Source organism: Amblyraja radiata, chromosome 12, assembly GCF_010909765.2.
Source record: "Amblyraja radiata isolate CabotCenter1 chromosome 12, sAmbRad1.1.pri, whole genome shotgun sequence".
Classification (NCBI taxonomy): domain Eukaryota; kingdom Metazoa; phylum Chordata; class Chondrichthyes; order Rajiformes; family Rajidae; genus Amblyraja; species Amblyraja radiata.
This window is the reverse complement of record NC_045967.1, coordinates 358672-384303: the sequence shown is the minus strand read 5'-3', so window position 1 is coordinate 384303 and position 25632 is coordinate 358672. Positions and strand designations below refer to the sequence as shown.

The 25632-nt window shown below is 44.8% G+C and overlaps 1 protein-coding gene across 2 annotated transcripts in view; it reads right to left on the bottom strand.

Annotated features, from left to right (window-relative positions):
- Nucleotides 1-25632, bottom strand: part of ophn1 (oligophrenin 1) — a 281908-nt gene that overhangs the window by 37422 nt on the left and 218854 nt on the right. For both annotated transcript variants that reach the window (XM_033030095.1, XM_033030094.1), the window contains exons 21-22: nt 22268-22430; nt 16240-16290 (exon numbers count right to left, since the gene is read on the bottom strand). In XM_033030095.1, the coding sequence (XP_032885986.1) occupies nt 16240-16290; nt 22268-22430 (214 nt within the window). The remainder of the gene's footprint in view (nt 1-16239; nt 16291-22267; nt 22431-25632) is intronic.

Genomic DNA, 25632 nt, shown 5'->3' with positions numbered 1-25632 from the left:
GTACCTCTATGTATTGCTGCAAAAAACTATCCTGCACACATTTTACAAACTCCAAACCATCCAGCCCTTTTACAGAATGTGTTTCCCAGTCTCTGTGTGGAAAATTGAAATCTCCCACAATCACTACCTTGTGCTTACTACTAATATCTGCTATCTCCTTACATATTTGCTCTTCCAATTCTCGCTCCCCATTAGGCTGTCTATGATACACCCCTATAAGTGTTGCTACACCTTTCCCACTTCTCAGTTCCACCCAAATAGCCTCCCTAGATGAGCCCTCTAATCTATCCTGCCAAAGCACTGCTGTAATATCTTCCCTGACAAGCAATGCAACACCTCCACCTCTTGCCCCTCCAATTCTATCACACCTGAAGCAACGAAATCCTGGAATATTTAGTTTCCAATCACAGCCCTCCTGCAACCATGTTTCACTGATCGCCACAACATCATACTTCCAGGTGTCTATCCAGACTCTAAGTTCATCCACCTTTCTTACAATGCTCCTAGCATTAAAATATGCACATTTAAGAAACCCACCCCCTCGTATTTTCAGTTTATTACCTTTTTCTTCTTTCTCCCCTATATTTTGGGTTCGAGTGCTTCCCTTCTCTGCCTCCTGCCTCACACACTTACTACTAGCTTTCCCTATTTGAGTCCCTCCCCCCAACCGTTCTAGTTTAAAGTCTCCCCAGTAGCCTTTGCAAATCTCGCCGCCAGGATATTGGTCCCCCTCGAGTTCAAGTGCAACCCGTCCTTTCTGTACAGGTCACACCTTCCCCAAAAGAGGTCCCAATGATCCAGAAACTTGAATCCCTGCCCTCTGCACCAGTCCCTCAGCCACGATTTATCCACCACCTCGCTCCATTCCTACTCTCACTGTCGTGTGGCACAGGCAGTAATCCTGAGATTGTTACTTTTTTGGTCCTTCTCCTTAACTCTCCTCCCAACTCCCTAAATTCTCCTTTCAGGACCTCTTCTCTTTTTCTGCCTATGTCATTGGTACCTATATGTACCACGACCTCAGGCTCCTCTCCCTCCGATTTCAGGATATCTTGGACGCGTTGAGACACATCCCAGACCCTGGCACCAGGAAGGCAAACTACCATCCGGGTCTCCTGACTATAAAGTCCCCTATTACTATTTCCCTCCTCTTCTTTTCCCTACCCTTCTGAGCAACAGGGCCGATCTCGGAGGCCCGGCCGCTGTCACTACCCCCAGGTAAGCTGTCGCCCCCACTCAAACATGATTTACCTTTCATAAATCCATGTTGACTTTGTCCAATGATTTCACCACTTTCCAAATGTGTTGCTATCCCATCTTTAATAACTGAATCTAGCAGTTTCCCCACTACCGATGTTAGACTAACTGGTCTGTAATTCCCCGTTTTCTCTCTCCCTCACTTTTTAAAAAGTGGGGTTACATTAGCTACCCTCCAATCCTCAGGAACTACTCCAGAGTCTAAAGAATTTTGAAAAATTATCACTAATGCATCCACTATTTCTGGGGCTTCTTCCTTAAGTACTCTGGGATGCAGCCAATCTGGCCTTGGGGATTTATCGGCCTTTAATCCCTTCAATTTACCTAACACCATTTCCTGGCTAACTTGGATTTCACTCAGTTCCTCCATCTCATTTGACCTCCGGTCCCCTGCTATTTCCGGCAGATTATTTAAGTCTTCCTTAGTGGAGACAGAACCAAAGTAGTTATTCAATTGGTCTGCCATGTCCTTGTTCCCCATGATCAATTCACCTGTTTCTGACTGCAAGGGACCTACATTTGTTTTAACTAATCTTTTTCTCTTCACTTAACTATAAAAACTTTTGCAGTCAGTTTTTATGTTCCCTGCCAGTTTTTTTTCATAATCTATTTTCACTCACATGCTGAGTTACTCCTGCATTTTATGTCTATCAGTTCTTTAAGCTGGCCTGGTTGATATCCCCAGAGATGATGTGGAAGGCAATGGGATACACCATTTCATGCTTGTTTATCGCAATCTTTAAAAGCGCCTGAGATAAGATGTAGACCACAGTCAGACTTTACTTTGGAGATACAGTGCGGAAACAGGCCCTTTGGCCCACGGAGCCTGTGGCAACCAGTGATCACTCCATATGCTAGCACTATCCTACACACTAGGGACAATTTATAATTTTACAGATGCCTATTAACCTACAAACCAGCACATCTTTGCAATGTGGGAGGAAAACGGGGCACTCAGAGAAAACACATGCGGTCACAGGGAGAATGTACAAAATCTGTACAGACACCACCTGTAGTCAGGATCGAACCCTGGTCTCTGATGCTGTAAGGCAGCAACTCTACCTCCCTTCTATCTTCTATTTTATTCTCTAGTGATTCGACACAGGCGAGGAGGGTGGGACAGAGGAGGATGTTTGCTGCAGGCCCCGAGGCTTCGGTCTGACATGAACTATTTCATTTCAAATCTCCAACATCACATTTGGGCTTTGAGAACAGCAGGAGAGGAGTTTGGTTGTCTGTCATTTATAGATTTTTATTTATTTTTATACATAACAGACAATCATTTCCAGATTTATTCCTATTGAGTGCCTGCAGCAGGCAAAGCAGTAAGCCGGAAACCTGAGTAAAATATCAGCAGTCACAGTGGCTCAGCTGGTGGAGCTGCTCTGGCCCAGCCCCAGTGGCCCCACTCTGGCCCAACCCCAGTGGCCCAACCCCAGTGGCCCAGCTCCAGTGGCCCAACCCCAGTGGCCCAGCTCCAGTGGCCCAGCTCCAGTGGCCCAACCCCAGTGGCCCAGCTCCAGTGGCCCAACCCCAGTGGCCCAGCTCCAGTGGCCCCACTCTGGCCCAACCCCAGTGGCCCAGCTCCAGTGGCCCAACCCCAGTGGCCCAGCTCTGGCCCAGCCCCAGTGGCCCAGCTCCAGTGGCCCAACCCCAGTGGCCCAGCTCCAGTGGCCCAACCCCAGTGGCCCAGCTCCAGTGGCCCAACCCCAGTGGCCCCGCTCCAGTGGCCCAGCCCCAGTGGCCCAGCCCCAGTGGCCCAGCTCCAGTGGCCCAACCCCAGTGGCCCCGCTCCAGTGGCCCAGCCCCAGTGGCCCAGCTCTGGCCCAGCTCCAGTGGCCCAACCCCAGTGGCCCAACCCCAGTGGCCCCGCTCTGGCCCAACCCCAGTGGCCCCGCTCTGGCCCCGCTCTGGCCCAACTCCAGCGCCCGAGCTCCAGTGGCCCCGCTCTGGCCCAGCTCCAGTGGCCCCACTCTGGCCCAGCTCCAGTGGCCCCACTCTGGCCCAGCTCCAGTGGCCCCACTCCAGTGGCCCTGCTCTGGCCCAACCCCAGTGGCCCCGCTCTGGCCCCGCTCTGGCCCAACTCCAGCGCCCGAGCTCCAGTGGCCCCGCTCTGGCCCAGCTCCAGTGGCCCCGCTCTGGCCCAGCTCCAGTGGCCCCACTCTGGCCCAGCTCCAGTGGCCCCACTCCAGTGGCCCTGCTCTGGCCCAACCCCAGTGGCCCCGCTCCAGTGGCCCAGCTCCAGTGGCCCCAGATTCAATCCTGACCTCCAGCATTGTCTGATTGGAGGGGTCTCTCATCAGGAACGCACCCCAGGGGATCTCTCTCCCTGGAACCACTCCATGAATCTCCCCATGACTGTTTCCGTGCTGTATCTCTAAACTGAACTAAAAATATAGGGAAGGAATGCATTGCCCAATCTTCCAATCTACCTTGTTGCAGCTCTTGCACTCTTTCTTTTGTCTGCACTTTCTGTGTAACTATAACACTGTATTCTGCACTCTATTTATTTTCTCTTTTGTATGACCTGTGGTACGACATACTTGGATAACATGCAAAACAAAGCTTTTCTGTAGATCTCAGTGCATGTGACAATAATAAGTTGAAGCAGCATCATTTACGATGAGGTTTTACCCTTCTCTCGGTCATTTCAATCCACAACATGGGAGAGGACAGATCGGGCAGTAGCAAGGAGTTAGTGCTTGATAGCATCAATGAAATATTTTCTTTTTATTAACAACTAAAGCCTTGCGATTCGGAGTAAATATGTCTGTGATTATTTAATAATGGATCGACCTTCAGTAAATATATCATAGAAACATAGAAAATAGATGCAGGAGTAGGCCATTCGGCCCTACGAGCCTGCACCGCCATTCAATATGATCATGGCTGATCATCCAACTTAGTATCCCGTACCTGCCTTCTCTCCATACCCCCTGATTCCTTTAGCCACAAGGGCCACATCTAACTCCCTCTTAAATATAGCCAATGAACTGGCCTCAACTACCTTCTGTGGCAGAGAGTTCCAGAGATTCACCACTCTCTGTGTGAAAAATGTTTTTCTCATCTCGGTCCTAAAGGATTTCCCCCTTATCCTTAAGCTGTGACCCCTTGTCCTGGACTTCCCCAACATCGGGAACAATCTTCCTGCATCTAGCCTGTCCAACACCTTAAGAATTTTGTAGGTTTGACTTGAGAATTAAGGGACTGAAGTTTAGGGGTAACATGAGGGAGAACTTCTTTACTCAGAGAGTGGTAGCTGTGTGGAATGAGCTTCCAGTGAAGGTGGTGGAGGCAGGTTCGTTTTTATCATTTAAAAATGAATTGGATAGTTATATGGATGGGAAAGGAATGGAGGGTTATGGTCTGAGCGCAGGTATATGGGACTAGGGGAGATTATGTGTTCGGCACGGACTAGAGGGGTCGAGATGGCCTGTTTCCGTGCTGTAATTGTTATATGGTTATATGGTTTCTATAAGATCCCCCCTCAATCTCCTAAATTCTAGCGAGTACAAGCCGAGTCTATCCAGTCTTTCTTCATATGAAAGTCCTGACATCCCAGGAATCAGTCTGGTGAACCTTCTCTGCACTCCCTCTATGGCAATAATGTCCTTCCTGAGATTTGGAGACCAAAACTGTACGCAATACTCCAGGTGTGTTCTCACCAAGACCCTGTACAACTGCAGTAGAACCTCCCTGCTCCTATACTCAAATCCTTTTGCTATGAATGCTAACATGGTATTGGAGGCTTTCTTCACTGCCTGCTGCACCTGCATGCCTACTTTCAATGACTGGTGTACCATGACACCCAGGTCTCGTTGCATCTCCCCTTTTCCTAATCGGTCACCATTTAGATAATAGTCTGCTTTCCTGTTTTTGCCACCAAAGTGGATAACCTCACATTTAACCACATTAACCACTGCAGCCTCCTAGCATCCTCCTCACAGCTAACACTGCCCCCCAGCTTAGTGTCATCCGCAAACTTGGAGATGCTGCATTCAATTCCCTCGTCCAAATCATTAATATATATTGTAAATAGCTGGGGTCCCAGCACTGAGCCATTCTGAAAATGACCCGTTTACTCCTACTCTTTGCTTCCTGTTTGCCAGACAGTTCTCTATCCACATCAATACTGAACCTCCAATGCCATGTGCTTTAAGTTTGTATACTAATCTCTTATGTGGGACCTTGTCGAAAGCCTTCTGGAAGTCCAGATATAACACATGCACTGGTTCTCCTCTATCTACTCTACTAGTTACGTCCTCAAAAAATTCTATAAGATTCGTCAGACATGATTTACCTTTCGTAAATCCATGCTGACTTTGTCCAATGATTTCACCACTTTCCAAATGTGCTGCTATCCCATCTTTAATAACTGACTCTAGCAGTTTCCCCACTACCGATGTTAGACTAACTGGTCTGTAATTCCCCGTTTTCTCTCTCCCTCCCTTTTAAAAAGTGGGGTTACATTAGCTACCCTCCAATCCTCAGGAACTACTCCAGAATCTAATGAGTTTTGAAAAATTATCACTAATGCATCCACTATTTCTGTAGCTACTTCCTTAAGTACTCTGGGATGCAGCCTATCTGGCCCTGGGGATTTATCGGCCTTTAATCCATTCAATTTACCTAACACCACTTCCCGGCTAACCTGGATTTTACTCAGTTCCTCCATCTCCTTTGACCCGCGATCCCCTGCTATTTCCGGCAGATTATTTATGTCTTCCTTAGTGAAGACGGAACCAAAGTAGTTATTCAATTGGTCCGCCATGTCCTTGTTCCCCATGATCAATTCACCTGTTTCTGACTGCAAGGGGCCTACATTTGTTTTAACTAATCTCTTTCTCTTCACATATCTATCAAAACATTTGCAGTCAGTTTTTATGTTCCCTGCCAGTTTTCTTTCATAATCTAGTTTCCCTTTCCTAATTAAGCCCTTTGTCCTCCTCTACTGGTCTCTGAATTTCTCCCAGTCCTCTGGTAGGCTGCTTTTTCTGGCTAATTTGTACGTTTCATCTTTTGCTTTGATACTATCCCTGACTTCCCTTGTTATCCACAGATGGACTACCTTCCCCGATTTATTCTTTTGCCAAACTGGGATGAACAATTGTTGTAGTTCATCCATGCAGTCTTTAAATGCCTTCCATTGCATATCCACCGTCAACCCTTTAAGAATTAATTGCCAGTCAATCGGCCAATTCACATCTCATACCCTCAAAGTTACCTTTCTTTAAGTTCAGAACCATTGTTTCTGAATTAACAATGTCACTCTCCATCCTAATGAAGAACTCAATCATATTATGGTCACTCTTGCCCAAGGGGCCACGCACAACAAAACTGCTAACTAACCCTTCCTCATTACTCAATACCCAGTCTAGTATCCTGTGAGTATGCTGGAGTTTGTAATATTGGCAAGTACTATCATGAGCGGCTGACTGAGCAATCTGTACAACTGGCTTTGAGGGGGACTTACATCACATTGACATGTTGGATTCCAAGTCAAGATCTCAAACTTCTTCTCTGCACAAAACATACACGAGAGCACAAGGAATAAAAGTGTAGGCAGTACAACCCCTCAAATGTGCTCCACCACTCAACAAAGTCATCTCCATTTGGTTGCTGGCTCAAATTATCTTTCCCGCCTGATCTGCAAAACCTTCCATGGTGCTCCAGAGATCAGTCTTTACTGAGCATAATGACATTGCTTACTGGAGATCCAGCCTTTAGAGGCAATTCACACCTCAATGAGGACTCCAGTGGGAGACCCTTGTGCAGTGAATGTGCCTTCTAATTCCAGATTCCCCCATTAGTCAAGTCAAGAGTCAAGAGAGTGTTATTGCCATGAGTCCCAGATAGGACAATGAAATTCTTCCTTGCTGCAGCACAACAGAATATGTAAACATAATACAGAACAGGAGATAAAAGTTCAGAGTGTCAATATACCATAGACTATATATGTACACAATAAAGAAACAAATAAAGTGCAATACTGTTATTGTTCAGCGCTTGTTTGATGTCGTGTTTAATAGCCTGATGGTTGTGGGGAAGAAACTGTTCCTGAACCTGGATGTTCCAGATTTCAAGCTCTCTTCTTCTTGATGGCAATGGAGAGATGAGTGTGTGGCCAGGATGGTGTGGGTCTTTGATGATGCTGGCTGCCTTTTTGAGGCAGCGACTGCGATAGATCCCTTCGATGGTGGGGAGGTCGGAGCCGATGATGTCCAGACTGGGCAATGGTCACAACTTTCTGCATTCTTTTCCGCTCCTGGACGTTCAAGTTGCCGAACCAAGCCACGATGCAGCCGGTCAGCATGCTCTCTACTGTGCACCTGTAGAAGATCGAGAGAGTCCTCCTTGACATACCGACTCTCCGTAATCTTCTCAGGAAGTAGAGGCACTGATGTGCTTTCTTTATAATTGCATCAGTGTGCTGGGACCAGGAAAGATCTTCGGAAATATGCACACGCAGGAATTTGAAGTTCTTGACCCTTTCCACCATCGTCCTGTTGATATAAACGGGATTGTGGGTCCTTGTCCGACCCTTTCCAAAGTCCACAATCAGTTCCTTGGTTTTGCTGGTGTTGAGAGCCAGGATGTTGTGCAGGCACCATTTGGTCAATCGGTCGATCTTGCTTCTATACTTATTTATACTTAGGACTTATCTCCGATAGACATTGGTGAGCCACGTGGGTTGTTATTAAAATCTGCCTCATTGCTACCATTACTGAGACCAACTTCAATTCCAGATTTATTTAATTACTTCAACTTAACTGGGATTTGAACTTGCGTCTCTGGATCAGTGATCCAGAAGCACAATCCCTGTTCCAGTAGCCTAACCACTGAGCCACCAAGAACCTGCTCGACAATGAGTTGAAGGCAAGTATGCTTCTCTGTAACTAAGGAGACCAAACCCAGAGACCAAACTTCAGTACAGTCTCACCAAAGCCTTCAGTAATTGTTGCAAGATCTCTGTACTTCCCCCCTCGTGTAATTATGTGGAGTATTGCTTGCTAACTCTTCAATATATCAAACATCTTGCACCATTGCTTTAATGTTCCCACTGAGGTGGATTCACAGACTCCTCACGTCATATTCCATCAATCTGTTTTCTGCCTTCAAACTTAACCAGTCTAAATCCCTTTGAAGATTTGTCTCAGTTTCACAATTTACTTCCCTACCTATCTTTGTATCAGAAGCAAACTTGAATGAAAGGACTGTGTGTAGTGTATCCAAGTCATTAATATAAATGGTAAATAACTGAGGCTCCAGCCCTGATCCCTGAAGCAACCCTGAAAGTTAGTGCTCGCCAACTTAATAATGACCCTCTTATCCCTACTCTTTGTTGTCTGTCTCTTAACCAATCCGTTATCTGCACTGATATATTACTCTCAACCTCATGATCCTTTACTCTGTGTAAAACCTTTAATGTGGCTGATTTTCAAATGCCTTTTGAAAATTCAAATATATCAAATCCACCAGAGCTTTTTATTCACTCTGATGGTTTTATCTGCAGAATTTAATAAATTTGTCAAACGTTATTTCCCTTCGTAAAACCGTAGTGCATCTGCCAGAACATGTTAAAAACATTCTGCTTCACTTAATGCTCCACTCTATAATGGATTCCAGCAGTTTCCCAGCACTAGTGTTAGACTGGATGGCCGACACATGTTCTCTTTTACCCTTTGCCCCCTTTATTGAATTATACCATTGTGTTCACAGTGTTCACAGAAGAGGGGATGAGACCCGACGGGCCAGCCATGGTAACGTTGAATGGTGGGATGGGGCAGGCTTGAGGGACTGATGGCCTGATTCTTTTCCTGTTTTCTTATGTTCTAATGTACTGTTTTCTAATCCATTGGAATATTTCCAAAATCTTGGAAATTTTGGAAGATGATATCCACCGAGGCAAAATATCCACCATCTCCTTAGGCCACTTCTTCTCGCTGTCCTACAAGGGCCAATTTTTTTTATCAATCTCATTCCTTGATCTAGGTCCCTCATTCTCTTTTGATCTCTGGTCACAGACTAAAACTTGAGTCTCTTAGTTAAGTTTAGTTTAGAGATACAGCACAAAAACAGGCCCTTCGGCCCACTGAGTCCATGCCGACCAGGGATCCCTGCACACTTAAGCCCCTGTCCCACTTAGGAGACCTAAACAGCAACCTCTGGTGACCTTGCCCGCCACCAAAAAAAAAAATCAAGGTCGAGGTGACCTGCAACCTCCTACCACTTCCCACACATATGTTGAAAACCTTCCTCGACTATGAAGAAAACCAGCTTCGACTAGACCTGCGACTAAAAAATGATCGATTTTTAAAACGGCAACCTATTTTTAGTCGAGGCCGGTTTTAATCATGATGAAAAAATAGCAGCAACCTAGATGAAGCCTCGAACATGCGGAAACCACTTTCGACCATTAGGGAGAGTGACCAAAATCTCCGGTGACCTCATGGAAGCCTTGGGTGGCGGGCAAGGTCACCAGAGGTTGCTGTTTAGGTCTCCTAAGTGGGATAGGCCCTTAACACTATCCTGCACAAACATGGGACCATTTGTATTTATACCAAGCCAATTAACCTACAAACCTGTATGTCTTTGGAGTGTGGGAGGAAACCGAAGATCTGGGAAAACCCACGTAGTTCACGGGGGGAAAGTACAAGCTCCGTACAGACAAACACCCGTAGTCGGGATGGAACCCGGGTCTTTGGCGCTGTAAGGCAGTAGCTCTACTGCTGCGCCACCGTGCCACTCGTCTTCTATTGCGAACACGATACAAAGGGCTAGATTTCCAGATCACCAGCAGGTGATGTAGTGGCGTGCTGTTTCTTCCAGCTGTGGTGTTCCCTGGAATGCCAGCTTGCAGCTCATCAGGCACGTGTACGGGCACCAGGTAGGGCCCCATCCCACCTCTGATCTCAGCACTGGTGTACATTCAACTCATTGACCATCACAACAGGTGTTTATAAAAACTTTGGTCTTTAACATTTACCAATGCGCAAACATCATGGCATCCTTGATCCAGGTCCTCACCAATCTAGGCTCATCTGGCATCTTCCAAACCAGACAACTGGGAGATGCAAGGAAAATGATGCATGCATTTACCTGCAGGAGGGGTTCAGCAAAACAGCTATCGAAGCGGAAGATATCCCCTATCAGTTGAAGGCAACGGCTGTCTGACATAAAATCCAGTAAACCTGACACAGGCTCTCGCCCTGAAATGCTGACTAATGCTTTGCCTCCACAGATGCTGCTTGTCCCGTCAGGTTTCCCCGGGAGTTTATTTTTACCTCCCGATTCCAGCACCTGCAGTCAGTCGCTCATGTTTCCAGCATAAAATGTTGGTTCGTCTCAATAGAAGCGTTGATACTCAGGCAAGATATTTGCCTAGCCTGGAAACACCTTTATCCCCAGTCATTCATTCCACTCTCTAAAATTCTAAGACGGCATTTACCTCTGAGGCTGATTTTCCTGCATTCATAGAGGCTCTTATGACCTGTTTCTGCATTTCTTGCACATTATCTATATATTGGTTATAACCATATAACAATGACAGCACGGAAACAGGCCATCTCGACCCTTCTAGTCCGTGCCGAACACGTATTCTCCCCTAGTCCCATATACCTGCGCTCAGACCATAACCCTCCATTCCTTTCCCGTCTATATAACTATCCAATTTATTTTTAAATGATAAAAACGAACCTGCCTCCACCACCTTCACTGGAAGCTCATTCCACACAGCCACCACTCTCTGAGTAAAGAAGTTCCCCCTCATGTTACCCCTAAACTTCTGTCCCTTAATTCTCAAGTCATGTCCCCTTGTTTGAATCTTCCCTACTCTCAGTGGGAAAAGCTTATCCACGTCAACTCTGTCTATCCCTCTCATCATTTTAAAGACCTCTATCAAGTCCCCCCTTAACCTTCTGCGCTCCAAAGAATAAAGCCCTAACTTGTTCAACCTTTCTCTGTAACTTAGTTGCTGAAACCCAGGCAACATTCTAGTAAATCACCTCTATACTCTCTCTATTTTGTTGACATCCTTCCTATAATTAGGCGACCAAAATTGTACACCATACTCCAGAATTGGCCTCACCAATGCCTTGTACTATTTTAACATTACATCCCAACTTCTATACTCAATGCTCTGATTTATAAAGGCCAGCACACCAAAAGCTTTCTTTACCACCCTATCTACATGAGATTCCACTTTCAGGGAATTGTACACAGTTATTCCCAGATCCCTCTGTTCACCTGCATTCTTCAATTCCCTACCATTTACCATGTACGTCCTATTTTGATTTGTCCTGCCAAGATGTAGCACCTCACACTTATCAGCATTAAACTCCATCTGCCATCTTTCAGCCCACTCTTCCAACTGGCATAAATCTCTCTGTAGACTTTGAAAATCTACTTCATTATCCACAACCCCACCTATCTTAGTATCATCTGCATACTTACTAATCCAATTTACCACACCATCATCCAGATCATTGATGTACATGACAAACAACAGTGGACCCAACACAGATCCCTGTGGCACCCCACTCGTCACCGGCCTCCAACCTGACAAACAACCATCCACCATTACTCTCTGGCTTCTCCCATTCAGCCACTGTTGAATCCATCTTGCTACTCCACCATTAATACCCAACCATTGAACCTTCTTAACCAACCTTCCATGAGGAACCTTGTCAAAGGCCTTACTGAAGTCCATATATACAACATCCACTGCTTTACCCTCATCAATTTCCCGAGTAACCTCTTCAAAAAATTCAAGAAGATTAGTCAAACATGACCTTCCAGGCACAAATCCATGTTGACTGTTCCTAATCAGACCCTGTTTATCCAGATGCTTATATATATTATCTCTAAGTATCCTTCCCATTAATTTGCCCACCACTGACGTCAAACTAACAGGTCTATAATTGCTAGGTTTACTCTTAGACCCCTTTTTAAACAATGGAACAACATGCGCAGTACGCCAATCCTCCGGCACTATTCCCGTTTCTAATGACATTTGAAATATTTCTGTCATAGCCCCTGCTATTTCTACACTAACTTCCCTCAATGTCCTAGGGAATATCCTGTCCGGACCTGGAGACTTATCCACTTTTATATTTCTCAAAAGTGTCAGTACTTCCTCTTCTTTGAATCTCATAGTTTCCGTAGCTACTCTACTTGTTTCCCTTACCTCACATAATTCAATATCATTCTCCTTGGTGAATACCGAAGAAAAGAAATTGTTCAATATCTCCCCCATCTCTTTTGGCTCTGCAGATAGCTGTCCACTCTGACTCTCTAATGGACCAATTTTATCCCTCGTTATCCTTTTGCTATTAATATAGCTGTAGAAACCCTTTGGATTTACTTTCACCTTACTTGCCAAAGCAACCTCATATCTTCTTTTAGCTTTTCTAATTTCTTTCATAAGATTCTTTTTACATTCTTTATACTCCTCAAGCACCTCATTTACTCCATGCTGCCTATAATTATTGTAGATCTCTCTCTTTTTCCGAATCAAGTGTCCAATTTCCCTTGAAAACCAAGGCTCTTTTCAATTTTTACTATTTCCTTTCAACCGAACAGGGACATAAAGATTCTGTACTCTTAAAATTTCACCTTTAAATGTCCTCCATTTCTCTTCCACATCTTTCCCATAAAACAAACTGTCCCAATTTACTCCTTTTAAATCCTTTCGCATCTCCTCAAAGTTAGCCTTTCTCCAATCAAAAATCTCAACCCTAGGTCCAGTTCTGACCCTCTCCATAATTATATTGAAATTAATGGTATTGTGATCACTGGTCCCGAAATGTTCCCCAACGCATACCTCTGCCACCTGACCCGTCTCATTTCCTAACAGGAGGTCCAGCACCGCCCCTTCTCTAGTAGGTACTTCTATGTATTGCTGTAAAAAACTATCCTGCACACATTTTACAAACTCCAACCCATCCAGCCCATTTACAGAATGTGTTTCCCAGTCTATGTGTGGAAAATTGAAATCTCCCACAATCACTACCTTGTGCTTACTACTAATATCCGCAATCTCCTTACATATTTGCTCTTCCAATTCTCGCTCCCCATTTGGCGGTCTATAATACACCCCTATAAGTGTTGCTACCCCTTTCCCATTTCTCAGTTCCACCCAAATAGCCTCCCTAGATGAGCCCTCTAATCTATCCTGCCAAAGCACTGCTGTAATATCTTCCCTGATAAGCAATGCAACACCTCCACCTCTTGCCCCTCCAATTCTATCACACCTGAAGCAACGAAATCCTGGAATATTTAGTTTCCAATCACAGCCCTCCTGCAACCATGTTTCACTGATCGCCACAACATCATACTTCCAGGTGTCAATCCAGGCTCTAAGTTCATCCACCTTTCTTACAATGCTCCTAGCATTAAAATATACACATTTAAGAAACCCACCCTCTCTTATTCTCTGTTTATTGTCTTTTTCTTCTCTCTCCCCTACATTTTGGGTCAGAGTGCTACCATTCTCTGCCTCCTGCCTCACACACTGACTGCTAGCTTTCCCAATTTGAGTCCCTCCCCCCAACCATACTAGTTTAAAGTCTCCCCAGTTGCCTTTGCAAATCTCCCCGCCAGGATATTGGTCCCCCTCGAGTTCAAGTGCAACCCATCCTTTCTGTACAGGTCGCACCTTCCCCAAAAGAGGTCCCAATGATCCAGAAACTTGAATCCATACCCACTGCACCAGTCCCTCATCCACTCATTTATCCTCCACCTCGCCCCATTCCTACTCTCACTGTCTCGTGGCACAGGCAGTAATCCTTTGACGATTCCCAAAATTCTTCCAACCTTCGTGCCTTTATAAACCTCTTAATCTGGTTTAAAGGTTCAAAGGTTGTTTATTAGTCACATACACCAATTGGTGTAGTGAAATGCGTATTGCTATTGCAGCACATAAAATAAAGAATACAACATAACAGTAATAGAGAAATCTAAACATAAAAAAACATCCCCCCACAATGGTTCCCATTATTAGTTTATTATTGTCCTGTGTACTGAGGTGCAATGAAAAGCTTTTGTATTTGTGATCATAAATCAAATATTTAATCATTCCTAAACCACTTTAGTAGAACTGGCCACTCCGAATTATAGAATTGTTTTTCAGTTTAAGATGTAGTTTCCAACTTAAATTTGTCCATCCATCTTAAACTAAATGTAAAATATTACATGAAGATTTATGAAGATTTTTCCCCAGCGAATCCTTCCATGAGATCATTAATTAATTCAATCTCATTATAAATGACATACGAGATAGTCTGTTCCTTGGCCGACAAAATCATCTTCTATGAAATAATCTCAAATGCATTTTTCAAACTCATACTCAAGAGCACCCTTGCCAATTTATCGTGCCATTTGCTCTCTTACCGTGGTTTTTGAATTGGGTTTTTTGCTCACTTCAGGAAAATCCGAATGATTAGAATTACCAAGTCGCTCCATAGAATGGCGCTGTACAGTATGGCCCAACTTGCCCATGCTGACCAAGTTGTCATTCTGGGCTAGTCCTGCTGCCTGCATTTGGCCAATATCACTCTAGACCCTTCCTATCCATATATCTGTCCATTTGCCTTTTAAAAGTCGTAATCGCATCCACTTCTACAGATTCCTCAGACATCTTGTTCCAGATCCAGAATCCAAGTGGAAAAAGTTGCTCTTGATGTCACTCAAGAAAGCTCAATACATTGACATCTCCCACCTGCAGATGGTCCTGTACAACAGGAGGTCTAGTGTGCCCCTGCCCATCCAAATAAATCCACTTTTGTGTACGCAGCTTTGAAAATTACGCTTAAGCATGTGCCCATCAAGATACTTCTTTGAAATGCAATGGTTTTTGCCACTTCCACCTTCTTGGCATATTCTAGGACTCCAGCTCGAAAGAAGTCTCTCAACTTCTTCCAAACATCCTTGACTATTAACAGCAAGCTTTCCGTACTACCTGCTCCCCACTGTAATCCACCACCTCCACCACAACTGAACACACTTCAGTTAAAGGACAGCTGAAATAAAAAAGACATCAGAGCAGCAGCACAGCAGGTTGGAAGTCAATGTGATCAATGTTAATTACTTTCCACTACAACCTTTCAACAACCTTGCTCACACGATGTACAGAAAACCACAGCCTACGATGAAAACAATAGCTTCCTCACCTTCCTCAGAAACTTTGTGGTTAGACCTCCCTCTTCGCCTAATGTTCCCAATCTATGTTACCCATTGATAATTACTGTACATGCAACATCTCAGTGGATATAAATTAATGTCAGCAGCTATTCCAAAAGGGCTTCTAACACAGCTCCATTATACAGATTGCCAGGAGTTATTCCCCAGGGATTTCAAGGGTTCTACCAATTAGTCACTGTTATTCCCGTGAAAAGGTTGAAGGGAAGATCCTGTTTTTTTGGATAGTGTTTTCCATCAGATTTAAGCCAAAGTTACAGTGGGCAATCTGAGGGACCCCTGAAGAATGTAATGGCAGTTCTTTCCCCCAAACAGGAAGCACCCAGCCTGAGTGCATCCCCTAGGTATGGTGGCCAAGATCAGTCACTTTGCAGCAGAGGGAGAATAAAACCTTCAGTGCTCTCTCCACTGCCCGCCAAGAAATGCCGCAACACTTGGCCCAGGCGGCAAAGCAGCTTCCCAAACTTTCTGTAATTCTAAGCAATTATTTATAAGTGATGTGAGCGCAACACTAGCCAATTTGTTCAACCTCAAGATTTATACAGCAGAACGCTCGATTTGGTTGGAACCTCAGCACAAGTCACACTGAGCAGTCAAGTTCACTTCAAAAATCCATCGATTAAGTCTCCCTTGTACAATGTATTCATCCCTCAAACACTGGTACAGAATAAATCCTTCAGAACAATATTGCAGGAGATCTTTTGGAAACAAAAAATATATATATACGGTATATACACAGAAGGCATCAATTACATCTGAGCATCAATAGTAATCATTGTCTCTTACCTGCCTGATACTCTAGCAGCCTTTTCAAAAAACTTGGCTCTGGAAGCAACCCTATAAAGTAAAACAGTACAGTCTAAGTATTCCCTTGCAAAAGGCTAACCATCATAAAACCAACAGGAAAGATTATGGCTCTATGTTCCAATGGCTGGCTGCCTAGAACTGCAGCAGAACCCCACTCAGTCCCGGGTATATGTGAAATGTTTCTTTTAAGGACACAAATCAAATAGCACATCTGTGGAACGGTTGCCTACACATGCCAGCCTCAGAATTAATCACACCCCAAAAACCAAAGGCTACTATTTTGTCACATTTCTATGTGTCACAGTTCTGTGCGTGGGAGTCCCGCAGACTCCTTGCGGACCGGGCATGTGTTCCTGACTCTGGAGCTGAAGTATTACTTATCCAGAAACTGCTTTTAAATACAGCATGTGGGCCAGAGAGAGAGAGCAAGAAAAAATAATCAGCTTTCAATTTCTTTCAAAGAAGTGTTTTTAATTTTGTTGACCCATTTGGACTGAAATTCAAAACCCAAAGCAAATAGAGAGAGAAAACAAAATCACAAGGATCTACATGATGTACTAGGAGATAATTTAAGCTTGGAAAGTCCCCCAAAAAGCAATTCATTGTGACTTTCACCACACACACACACACACACCCCTAACTCCTATTCCAAAAAAAGGTTCAATGTAAAAGCCAAGTACTAGTAGATAGTCCAGCCAAAAGTGGAGGCTGGGTAGATGGGATGGGGGGTGTCAGTGATAGGGGTGGAGTGTGGAAGGTGGTGCAGAGCTGTTGGAGTTAATGGAAAGGAGACGTTGGAAAGAGTGGACAACATCAAAGGCAAAGATCACAGAACGCAGTGAGTGGAACAAGACGTCAATCCGCACGCGGTTACTACGGCTTGCCCAAGTGTGGATATCATTTCCGGACTTGGCCCCTCGTAACCTCTCACCTTGTAGCCGGCCAGGCTGCACGATCGCACGCCAGTCGGTGGTTTCGCAAGATTCAACATGAGCAGAGTGGAGGGGAAAGAGGAAAACAAAAACAAGGAGAACAGGAGGAACCAAGTGAGATGGTGAAGCTTCACTGGAGATGGAGTCCAAATCCAGGTCATTCATATTTGGTGCAAATCTCTTTGCTGGTGAGGAGGGAGCTGTACTAAACATGATGGACCAATTTCAAGCTCCTTCCTGCTTTTGGAAATGGAATTGGTGCGATAATTGAGTTAGCACAAAGTCACACTTTGGGAGCAGAATAAAAAGCAGCATGAAGAACTCCAAGTTACAGAGGAGGGAGGGAAAGAAGTAGAAATGGTTAGAAACAACCTTGAAGTGGCAATGTATCTGCTTCTGTAAGATCTGGTGCGTAAACTCCCAAGTTTGTGCATTTGACCACCAGGTTCAAGAGCAGCTTTCTCCCCAAACTATCATTGTGCTCATGAACACTGCACAATACAAACCTCAACTATGAACGGTGGACTGTCTTTGATTACACTGAGGGCTTTGCTGCAACAGTATTTGGTTTATTGATTTATTAAACTTTTGTTTTTTACGTATTATATCTCTGTGTATTATGTTTACAGGCCAGTTCTGCTGCAGCAAGTCGGGGCACAGTGGCGCAGTGGTAGAGTTGCTCCCATACAGCGCCAGAGACCCGGCTTCAATCTTGACTGTGTTATCTGTAAAGAGTTTGTACTTCTCCCTGTGGCCGCGTGGATTTATTTACTCACACAATCCGAAGACATCCAGGTTTGTAGGTCAATTGCCTTTCGGTAAAATTGTATATTGTCACTAGTGTGTAGGATGGTGCTAGTGTAAGGGGTGATCGCTGGTCGGGGCGGACTCAGTGAGCTGAAGGGCCTGTTTCTGCGCTCTCTCTCTCTAAATGAAAGTCTAAAGTCAAAATGTAATTGTTCTGTTATCAGTACATATGATAGTTAAACACTCTTGAACGACAAATAAAGGATCTAATTCTAATTGAAGTTTGATAAACTAAACTTGTTTACAACCATTTTCAACATAGTTTTTAACCATTTGCTTCTATTCCCCTCCCTCTCCTGTAACTTGTAGTTCAGCCCCAAATTCTAGACTTTAGCTTGGCCGTAAACTTTGAGCAATTTTATAATTTATGAATTTTTATTACTGGATATGGGAACATTTTGATCTGGAAAATTGCAGTAAATGAATTGTCAACTTACAGGTCATTTAATTCATTACATGGAAGTTCAAAATGAAAATGGCAAGCTAAATATGTGTCCAGTGGAGTGGGAAGCTGTTGTTCCTAAATTCTCAGACATTACCCTGCAGTTGAGCACAGCGTTAGTTAGGCTTGGGAATCAAGTGGTTAACAATGTAATGTAACAGGCTGAACAATCTTCTCAGGCACAGGTGGAGTTGGAGAAATACAGGGGGCAATCTTCGATGAAATCTTGAAGTAACAAGGTGATAATTACATCGACATAAGGAACTGCAGATGCCGGTTTACATAAACAACACATAAAGTGCAGGGAAGTAACTCGGGCTGTAATTACATCATCGTCTTTGAGGAGCTTCAAAGCTCCAAGCAAAGGCAACGCAGGGAAACATCTTGGGGTGAGGCTCAATGCATGGCTAGTCTCACTGAGCAAAACAGGCCAGTTATTGGGTTTCAAACCTACAACTGGTAGATTCCACTGTTTACGACTGTCTTATGCTTTCACAGCTGCTTGGGAAAATCATTAAACCAAGTGTAAAATGCAGCTCTGAAGTGATGTTGCATTCAAACATACCCGATGAAAAAAAGAGAAAGTCATATTTGAATCAAATCAGCAGTAGACAATAAAAGAAAATTGCTATGAAGCAAAATAACCTACATTCACACAATGCACACTTCATTTCCTCCAAAGCCAAATTCTTACTGTGTGTGTTGGCTGGATAGATGGGATTTAACTGCATACAGTAAAGGATGAAAACAGTCACTGGCAAACAGACCTGTACTCAAAAGGAATGAGACTGTAAATGTGTTTACAATCTACGTTCCTTTTTTGTAAAAAAAAAAAGGACCTAGCTATTCATAGCCTTTTTCTACTGCATGCCATCTCTTGATCTCAAAGGTCAAGGGTTTAAATCAGCCCCAGAATTCTGGGATGAAGAGGTAATGTTGGATGATTTGAACAACTAATAGTCATCTGCCTCCAAAAATGGCTTGTGATTGGGATTAGAAAACCAAATGAGCTATAGGGAGTAGTTGAGCAGGCTAGGATTCTATTCCTTGGAGCGCAGGAGGATGAGGGATGATCCTATAGAGATGTACAGAGTCACGAGAGGAATAGATTGTGTAAATGCACAGTCCCTTGCCAAGTGTAGGGGAATCAAGATCCAGGCGACATAGGTTTAAGATGAGGGAGGAAAGATTTAATAGGAACCTTTCTCACACAGAGGGTGGCGGGTGTATGGGACGAGCTGCCAGCAGGGGTAGTTGAGGCGGGTAGTTGAGGCAGGTAGTATCGAGATGTTTGAGAAACATTTGAACAAGTACATGGATGGATAGGACAAGTTTAGAGGGATATGGGCCAAATGCAGGCAGGTGGGACTAGTGTAGGCATGTTGGGGCATGTTGGTCTGAGTGGGCAAGTTGGGCCGAAGGGCCTGTTTGCACACTATATGACTCTATGAAAGTGCCTAATCAGAGGAGACTAGCCGTTTACCACGAGTGGCAACTCACAACACACTTGGGTGGCCTTGGATTCACTCTGCAGCCCAGAGCATTATTTTACACTCATTTTGCACCATTTCTAAGTGATCCGGCTTCAGCAATACCCATGGACATGTGTCAAAGACTACCTGCTAAATCAGACCAGAGCAATGACTGTCATCATGGACATTGCTCAAAATATAAGGCTTTATCAGTAATACAAACATGTTTGAGGCAAATGTGCAGTTGCTATGTTGTTTAAAGGATCAACTGAAGTTCAGTTAGAATAAAAATGAATTTTAATTTTTTTAAGTGGATCGGTTATGATTGTATGCTATTTATACTATGATCCACTGACCTATTCTGGCAGGCTTTATAGGTGTTATGTACTCTTATTTACCCTCAAGTTTGTATTTTCTCAGGCATCCTTCCCACTATATTTTCTTCCCTCCCATGACCCACCTCATTCCCTTCAACCCACAGTACCTTTGGTTCTACATTACACTCTCCTGTTTTCCCACCTCATCACAGTCTGCCATGTGCACCCTTTTGCCTTCTCCACGTACACCACCTCCAGCTGTGGTTATCACCTTCACCCATTCCCCCCCCCCCCCCCACCGCCACCCACCTGGCTCATCTTCCAACCAATCCCTCCACACCCAAATCTACATCGCACTTGCTAGTTCTTGCCCCACCACTTCCCCTTGCCCCTGTCTCCTCTCTATTCCTGCAGTCTGACCCAAAATGTCATCTGTTCATTTCCCTCAACAGATGTTGCCGGTTCTGCTGAGTTCCTCCAGCAATCTGTCATTACTCAAGGTTCCCATATCGGGAGTATCTTGTATCTTCCCGCTACCTTCCTTTGGTGACTACTTCCCCCATCATTGTCACCTTTCTCTTCACCCTTTGCCTCCCACTCCCCTGCTCCATCTTCAGTAATCTTTAGACTTGAGAGATACAGCACGGAAACAGAGCCTTCGCCCAGCATTAGTGCCGACCAGCGACCATCCGTACACTAGCACTATCCTACACACTAGGAACAATTTACAATTTTTTACCAAAGCCAATTAACCTACAAACCCGTACATCTTTGTACTGTGGGAGGAAACTGGAGCACCTGGAGAAAACCCATGTGGTCACAGGAAGGACGTACAAACTTCGTACAGACAGCACCTGTAGTCAGGAGCGAACCAAGGTCGCTGGTGCTGTCAGGCAGCAACTCTACCGCTACGCCACTGTGCCTCCCTTATCTGCCATATATCCCCCTGCTAAGTCGGCCTTGGTTTCAATAGTCCAACTTGGTTAAATTTGATGGAGTGCAAAAGGAAGGGGAGGATGAATACAAGAAAAAGCGCAAGGAGCGGCAGATGCAAACCCGAGCTAGCCAACGGTATAGTTGGCCTGTAAAGGTCAGCCAGAATATCCAAGCATGATTTAGGTCACTTGGGCAGGACAAGAGGAGGCGGAAGATTGACGGGAAGCCGAGTGGTTTAGGCCATTTGGAAGAATGGGCTGAAAGATGGCAGATGGAGTTTAATGCTGATAAATGTGAGGTGCTACACCTTGGCAGGACAAATCAAAATAGGACGTACATGGTAAATGGTAGGGAATTGAAGAATGCAGTTGAACAGAGGGATCTGGGAATAACCGTGCATAGTTCCTTGAAGGTGGAATCTCATATAGATAGGGTGGTAAAGAAAGCTTTTGGTATGCTAGCCTTTATAAATCAGAGCATTGAGTATAGAAGCTGGGATGTAATGTTAAAATTGTACAAGGCATTGGTGAGACCAAATCTGGAGTATGGTGTACAATTTTGGTCGCCCAATTATAGGAAGGATGTCAACAAAATAGAGAGAGTACAGAGGAGATTTACTAGAATGTTGCCTGGGTTTCAACAACTAAGTTACAAAGAAAGGTTGAATAAGTTAGGTCTTTATTCTCTGGAGCGCAGAAGGTTAAGGGGGGACTTGATAGAGGTCTTTAAAATGATGAGAGGGATAGACAGAGTTGATGTGGACAAGCTTTTCCCTTTGAGAATAGGGAAGATTCAAACAAGAGGACATGACTTCAGAATTAAGGGACAGAAGTTTAGGGGTAACATGAGGGGGAACTTCTTTACTCAGAGAGTGGTAGCGGTGTGGAATGAGCTTCCAGTGGAAGTGGTGGAGGCAGGTTCGTTGGTATAATTTAAAAATAAATTGGATAGGCATATGGATGAGAAGGGAATGGAGGGTTATGGTATGAGTGCAGGCAGGTGGGACTAAGGGAAAATAATTGTTCGGCACGGACTTGTAGGGCCGAGATGGCCTGTTTCCGTGCTGTAATTGTTATATGGTTATGGTTAAGCCGAGCTTACACTGACGATGGGGTGTCTTCCATGCTGCTGGGAGGCTCCATTCTCAGCGGTGGAGAGACCTTATCCCGACTAGGAGGATCTGGTGGTCTCATGGGCGGCCGCTGTAGACCTGACGAACTCTTCTCATGGTGGGGCCGATATACATTAACGTTATTATAATCACCTGAAAACAAGAGAGACGAATAACTCATCGTACCCAAGTACACTATTGTCACTGAGAAATACTGCTCCCAACTAAAAGGTACCTTGCCAACCAATCAGGTACACTCTCCAATTTCGGAAGACAAGCTTCAACTGTTACATTAATTTTCCCACATCCAACATCCCTTCCCACACCACCCATCCAGTGCCACTTACTAATGTCTTTAATTGGATTAAAAATTCCCCCTCAGCCCTTCAGTCTTTCAAACCTAACAATCACTTGTTTGGTAAAAACACGGTGCTGGTGGAACTCAGCCAGTCTGGCAGCATCTGTGGAGAGAATGGACAGGAGACTTTTGAGTCAGGAACCTTCTTCAGACTGATTGCAGTAGGATTCTCACCACAATCAGTCTGGAGGGGGATCTGGAACTGAAACGTTGCCTCTCCATTTCCTCAACAGATGCTGCCCGACCTGCTGTGTTAGTCCTGCACTTTGTATTTACTCAAGATTCCAGCACCTGCAGTTCCTTGTGTTGACATTCACCTGTTTGGTTTCAGGTTCAGCTATTCATAAAAGAACCAATGGGTAAAATAGTACACACACGCGCAAGCACACACACGCACACGCATACGCACACACACACAAACGTGCTTCAACCCAATGGGCAGGATTGTTGTGTTTACCACTGTATCCCCGTGACAACCTCCTCAGCACCAGCATGGAGACTGACAGGTTAAGGGCCTGTCCTACTTGGGCGTCATTTGCGCGTCACGCAAAATCCTGGGTAGCCGCGCGCTCACCGCGCGTCACTGCATACGTCTCCACGTCTCACCATGCGCATGCGTCGTGACGCATAAATTATGTTGCGTAAATGACGCGCAAGTAACGCCCAAGTGGGACAGACCCTTTACATAACCACACTGGACGCTGGTTCCCACCACACCTCCATCCATCAATATTGGCCAAATCATTTCCTCATTAGACACAAAATGCTGGAATAACTCAGCGGGACAGGCTACATCTCTGGAGAGAAGGAATGGGTGATCCTTCTTCAGACTTCTCAACCCGAATCGTCACCCATTACTTCTCCAGGGATTCTCCTTGTCCCGCTGAGTTACTCCAGCATTTTGTGTCTATCTTCAGTATAAACCAGTATCTGCAATTCCTTCCTATGCATTTCCTCATTAGCCCAGGGACACTTTGTAGCTCCTCTATTCATATCAAGCTGCAATTAAATTAACAGAGGTCAAAGCCCAGGGCATCTAATCAACATTGCTGCTTGAGCTTAGTGAGAGACGACATATGTCCACTGATGCCCCTCAACCTTCCTTGCCATTGTTTTATATTCATCTTCTTCAGTCACGCTAAGAGCAACCTCACCGATAACAAGCAAATTGTTTACCAGCATTTCAAAGTTAGAGACTACATGCTTGAACGTTCAGGATCCCATGTGTGGTTTAAGTTTAGTTTAGTTTAATTATTTAGAGAGACAGCGCAGAAACAAGGCCTTCGGCCCACCGAGTCAGCGCCAACCAGCGATCCGCAAACACTAACACTATCCTACACACACTAGGGACAATTTACTATTTTACCAAAGCCAATTAACCTACAAACCTGTACGCCTTTGGAGTGTGGGAGGAAACCGGAGAAAACCCGGTCACAGGGAGAAGTTATAAACTCCATACCGACAGCACCCGTAGTCAGGATCGAACCCGAATCACTAGCGGTGTAAGGCAGCAACTCTACTGCTGCTCCACCGTTTCGTTAAGTAAGTGGAGAAAATCTCTGCTCTTCATTGAGCTGAGAAGCTGCAATCCTCTGTGTACAAGTGACAAGACTGTGTGAATTTGGTAGATCAGGTTGCAATAGTCAGAGCGCTGGTGAAGGTACCCAAGGAGAATGAGTGTGAAGAGGGAGCTGTGATCCTAGTAGCTGAGATTGGCTCACACCCCAGTCAGCTGAAGACCACCCCAATGGATGGCAAAATATCAAACTAAACCTGCTCTCCAGCAGTGTTTCATTACAGCATTCACATCCTGCCTTGTCGTGTTGATGAGTTACCAGAAAACATCTAGGGTCACAATTCGAGAACACAAGGTTTTGCTCTTAATTCATATTGCGTGTCCAGTACTTGGATCTGCAATGGGAACTGGAGGTTTCAAGCCAGCACTAAATTGTATTGAAATCTATTTGCACCCATTGTGTGTCGACGGTGCAGTTGCCAGCCGTAATGGGGACAGTTTTCGAGGAATATTCAAAAATCAAAAGCAAAAAATCAGCATGATGGTATTCGGAACATTTAGCATGTTGCTCTGCCAGCAGGAGCTGTGCGAATGCACGCCAGGTTCTATAATTGAAAAGGGTTTTAGTAGCATTAGATCAATATTGTCCAATATAACTTATAATAAACCAGACACCCATGTGAACATGACAATTGTTTCATCCACGCCTGACTGACCCTTCTTCCCCCAATACATTTCTCCACTCTATGTCTAACCAGACAAATTGTATCCAATCGCCCCGTCCCCTCCTATTACCCCAACCCATTCTGAACACTAAACACCATCTACCCTCCGAGGGTGGCACGGTGGTGCAGCGGTAGAGTTGCTGCCTTACAGCGCTTTCAGCGCCAGAGATGTAGGTTCAGTTCCGATTGCGGGTGCTGTCTGTACAGAGTTTGTACGTTCACCCCGTGACCGTGTGGGTTTTCTCTGAGATCTTCGGTTTCCTCCCACAATCCAAAGGCGTACTGGTTTGTAGGTTCAATGGCTTTGGTATAAAGGTAAATTGTACTTAGTGTGTAGGATAGTGTCAGCATGCGGGGATCGCTGGTCGGTGCAGACACAGTAGGCCAAATGGCCGTTCTGCACTGCATCTAAACTACACTACCCTCAATGTACCCTGTGGGACCTGCCCGGCAGCGATCGAGCTCCCAAGCAGTCATTCCAAATGGTCAAAAGGACACAAAGTGTTGGAGTAACTCAGCAGGTCAGGCAGCATCACTGGAGAACATGGGCAGGTGACGTTTCGGGTCAAGACTTTTCAAAAGGTCAAATGGTCTCAGTGATAGATTCACACATACAATCCTGGACACTTCCACGGCACCAGCCATGATCATCAATGTCACACTGCATGTCAAAAACCAAAGAAGCAAAGCACATACAACCAGAACCACTTGGGCTTCCATAAACACACCCTAACATTCTAATAACCACCACGCTAA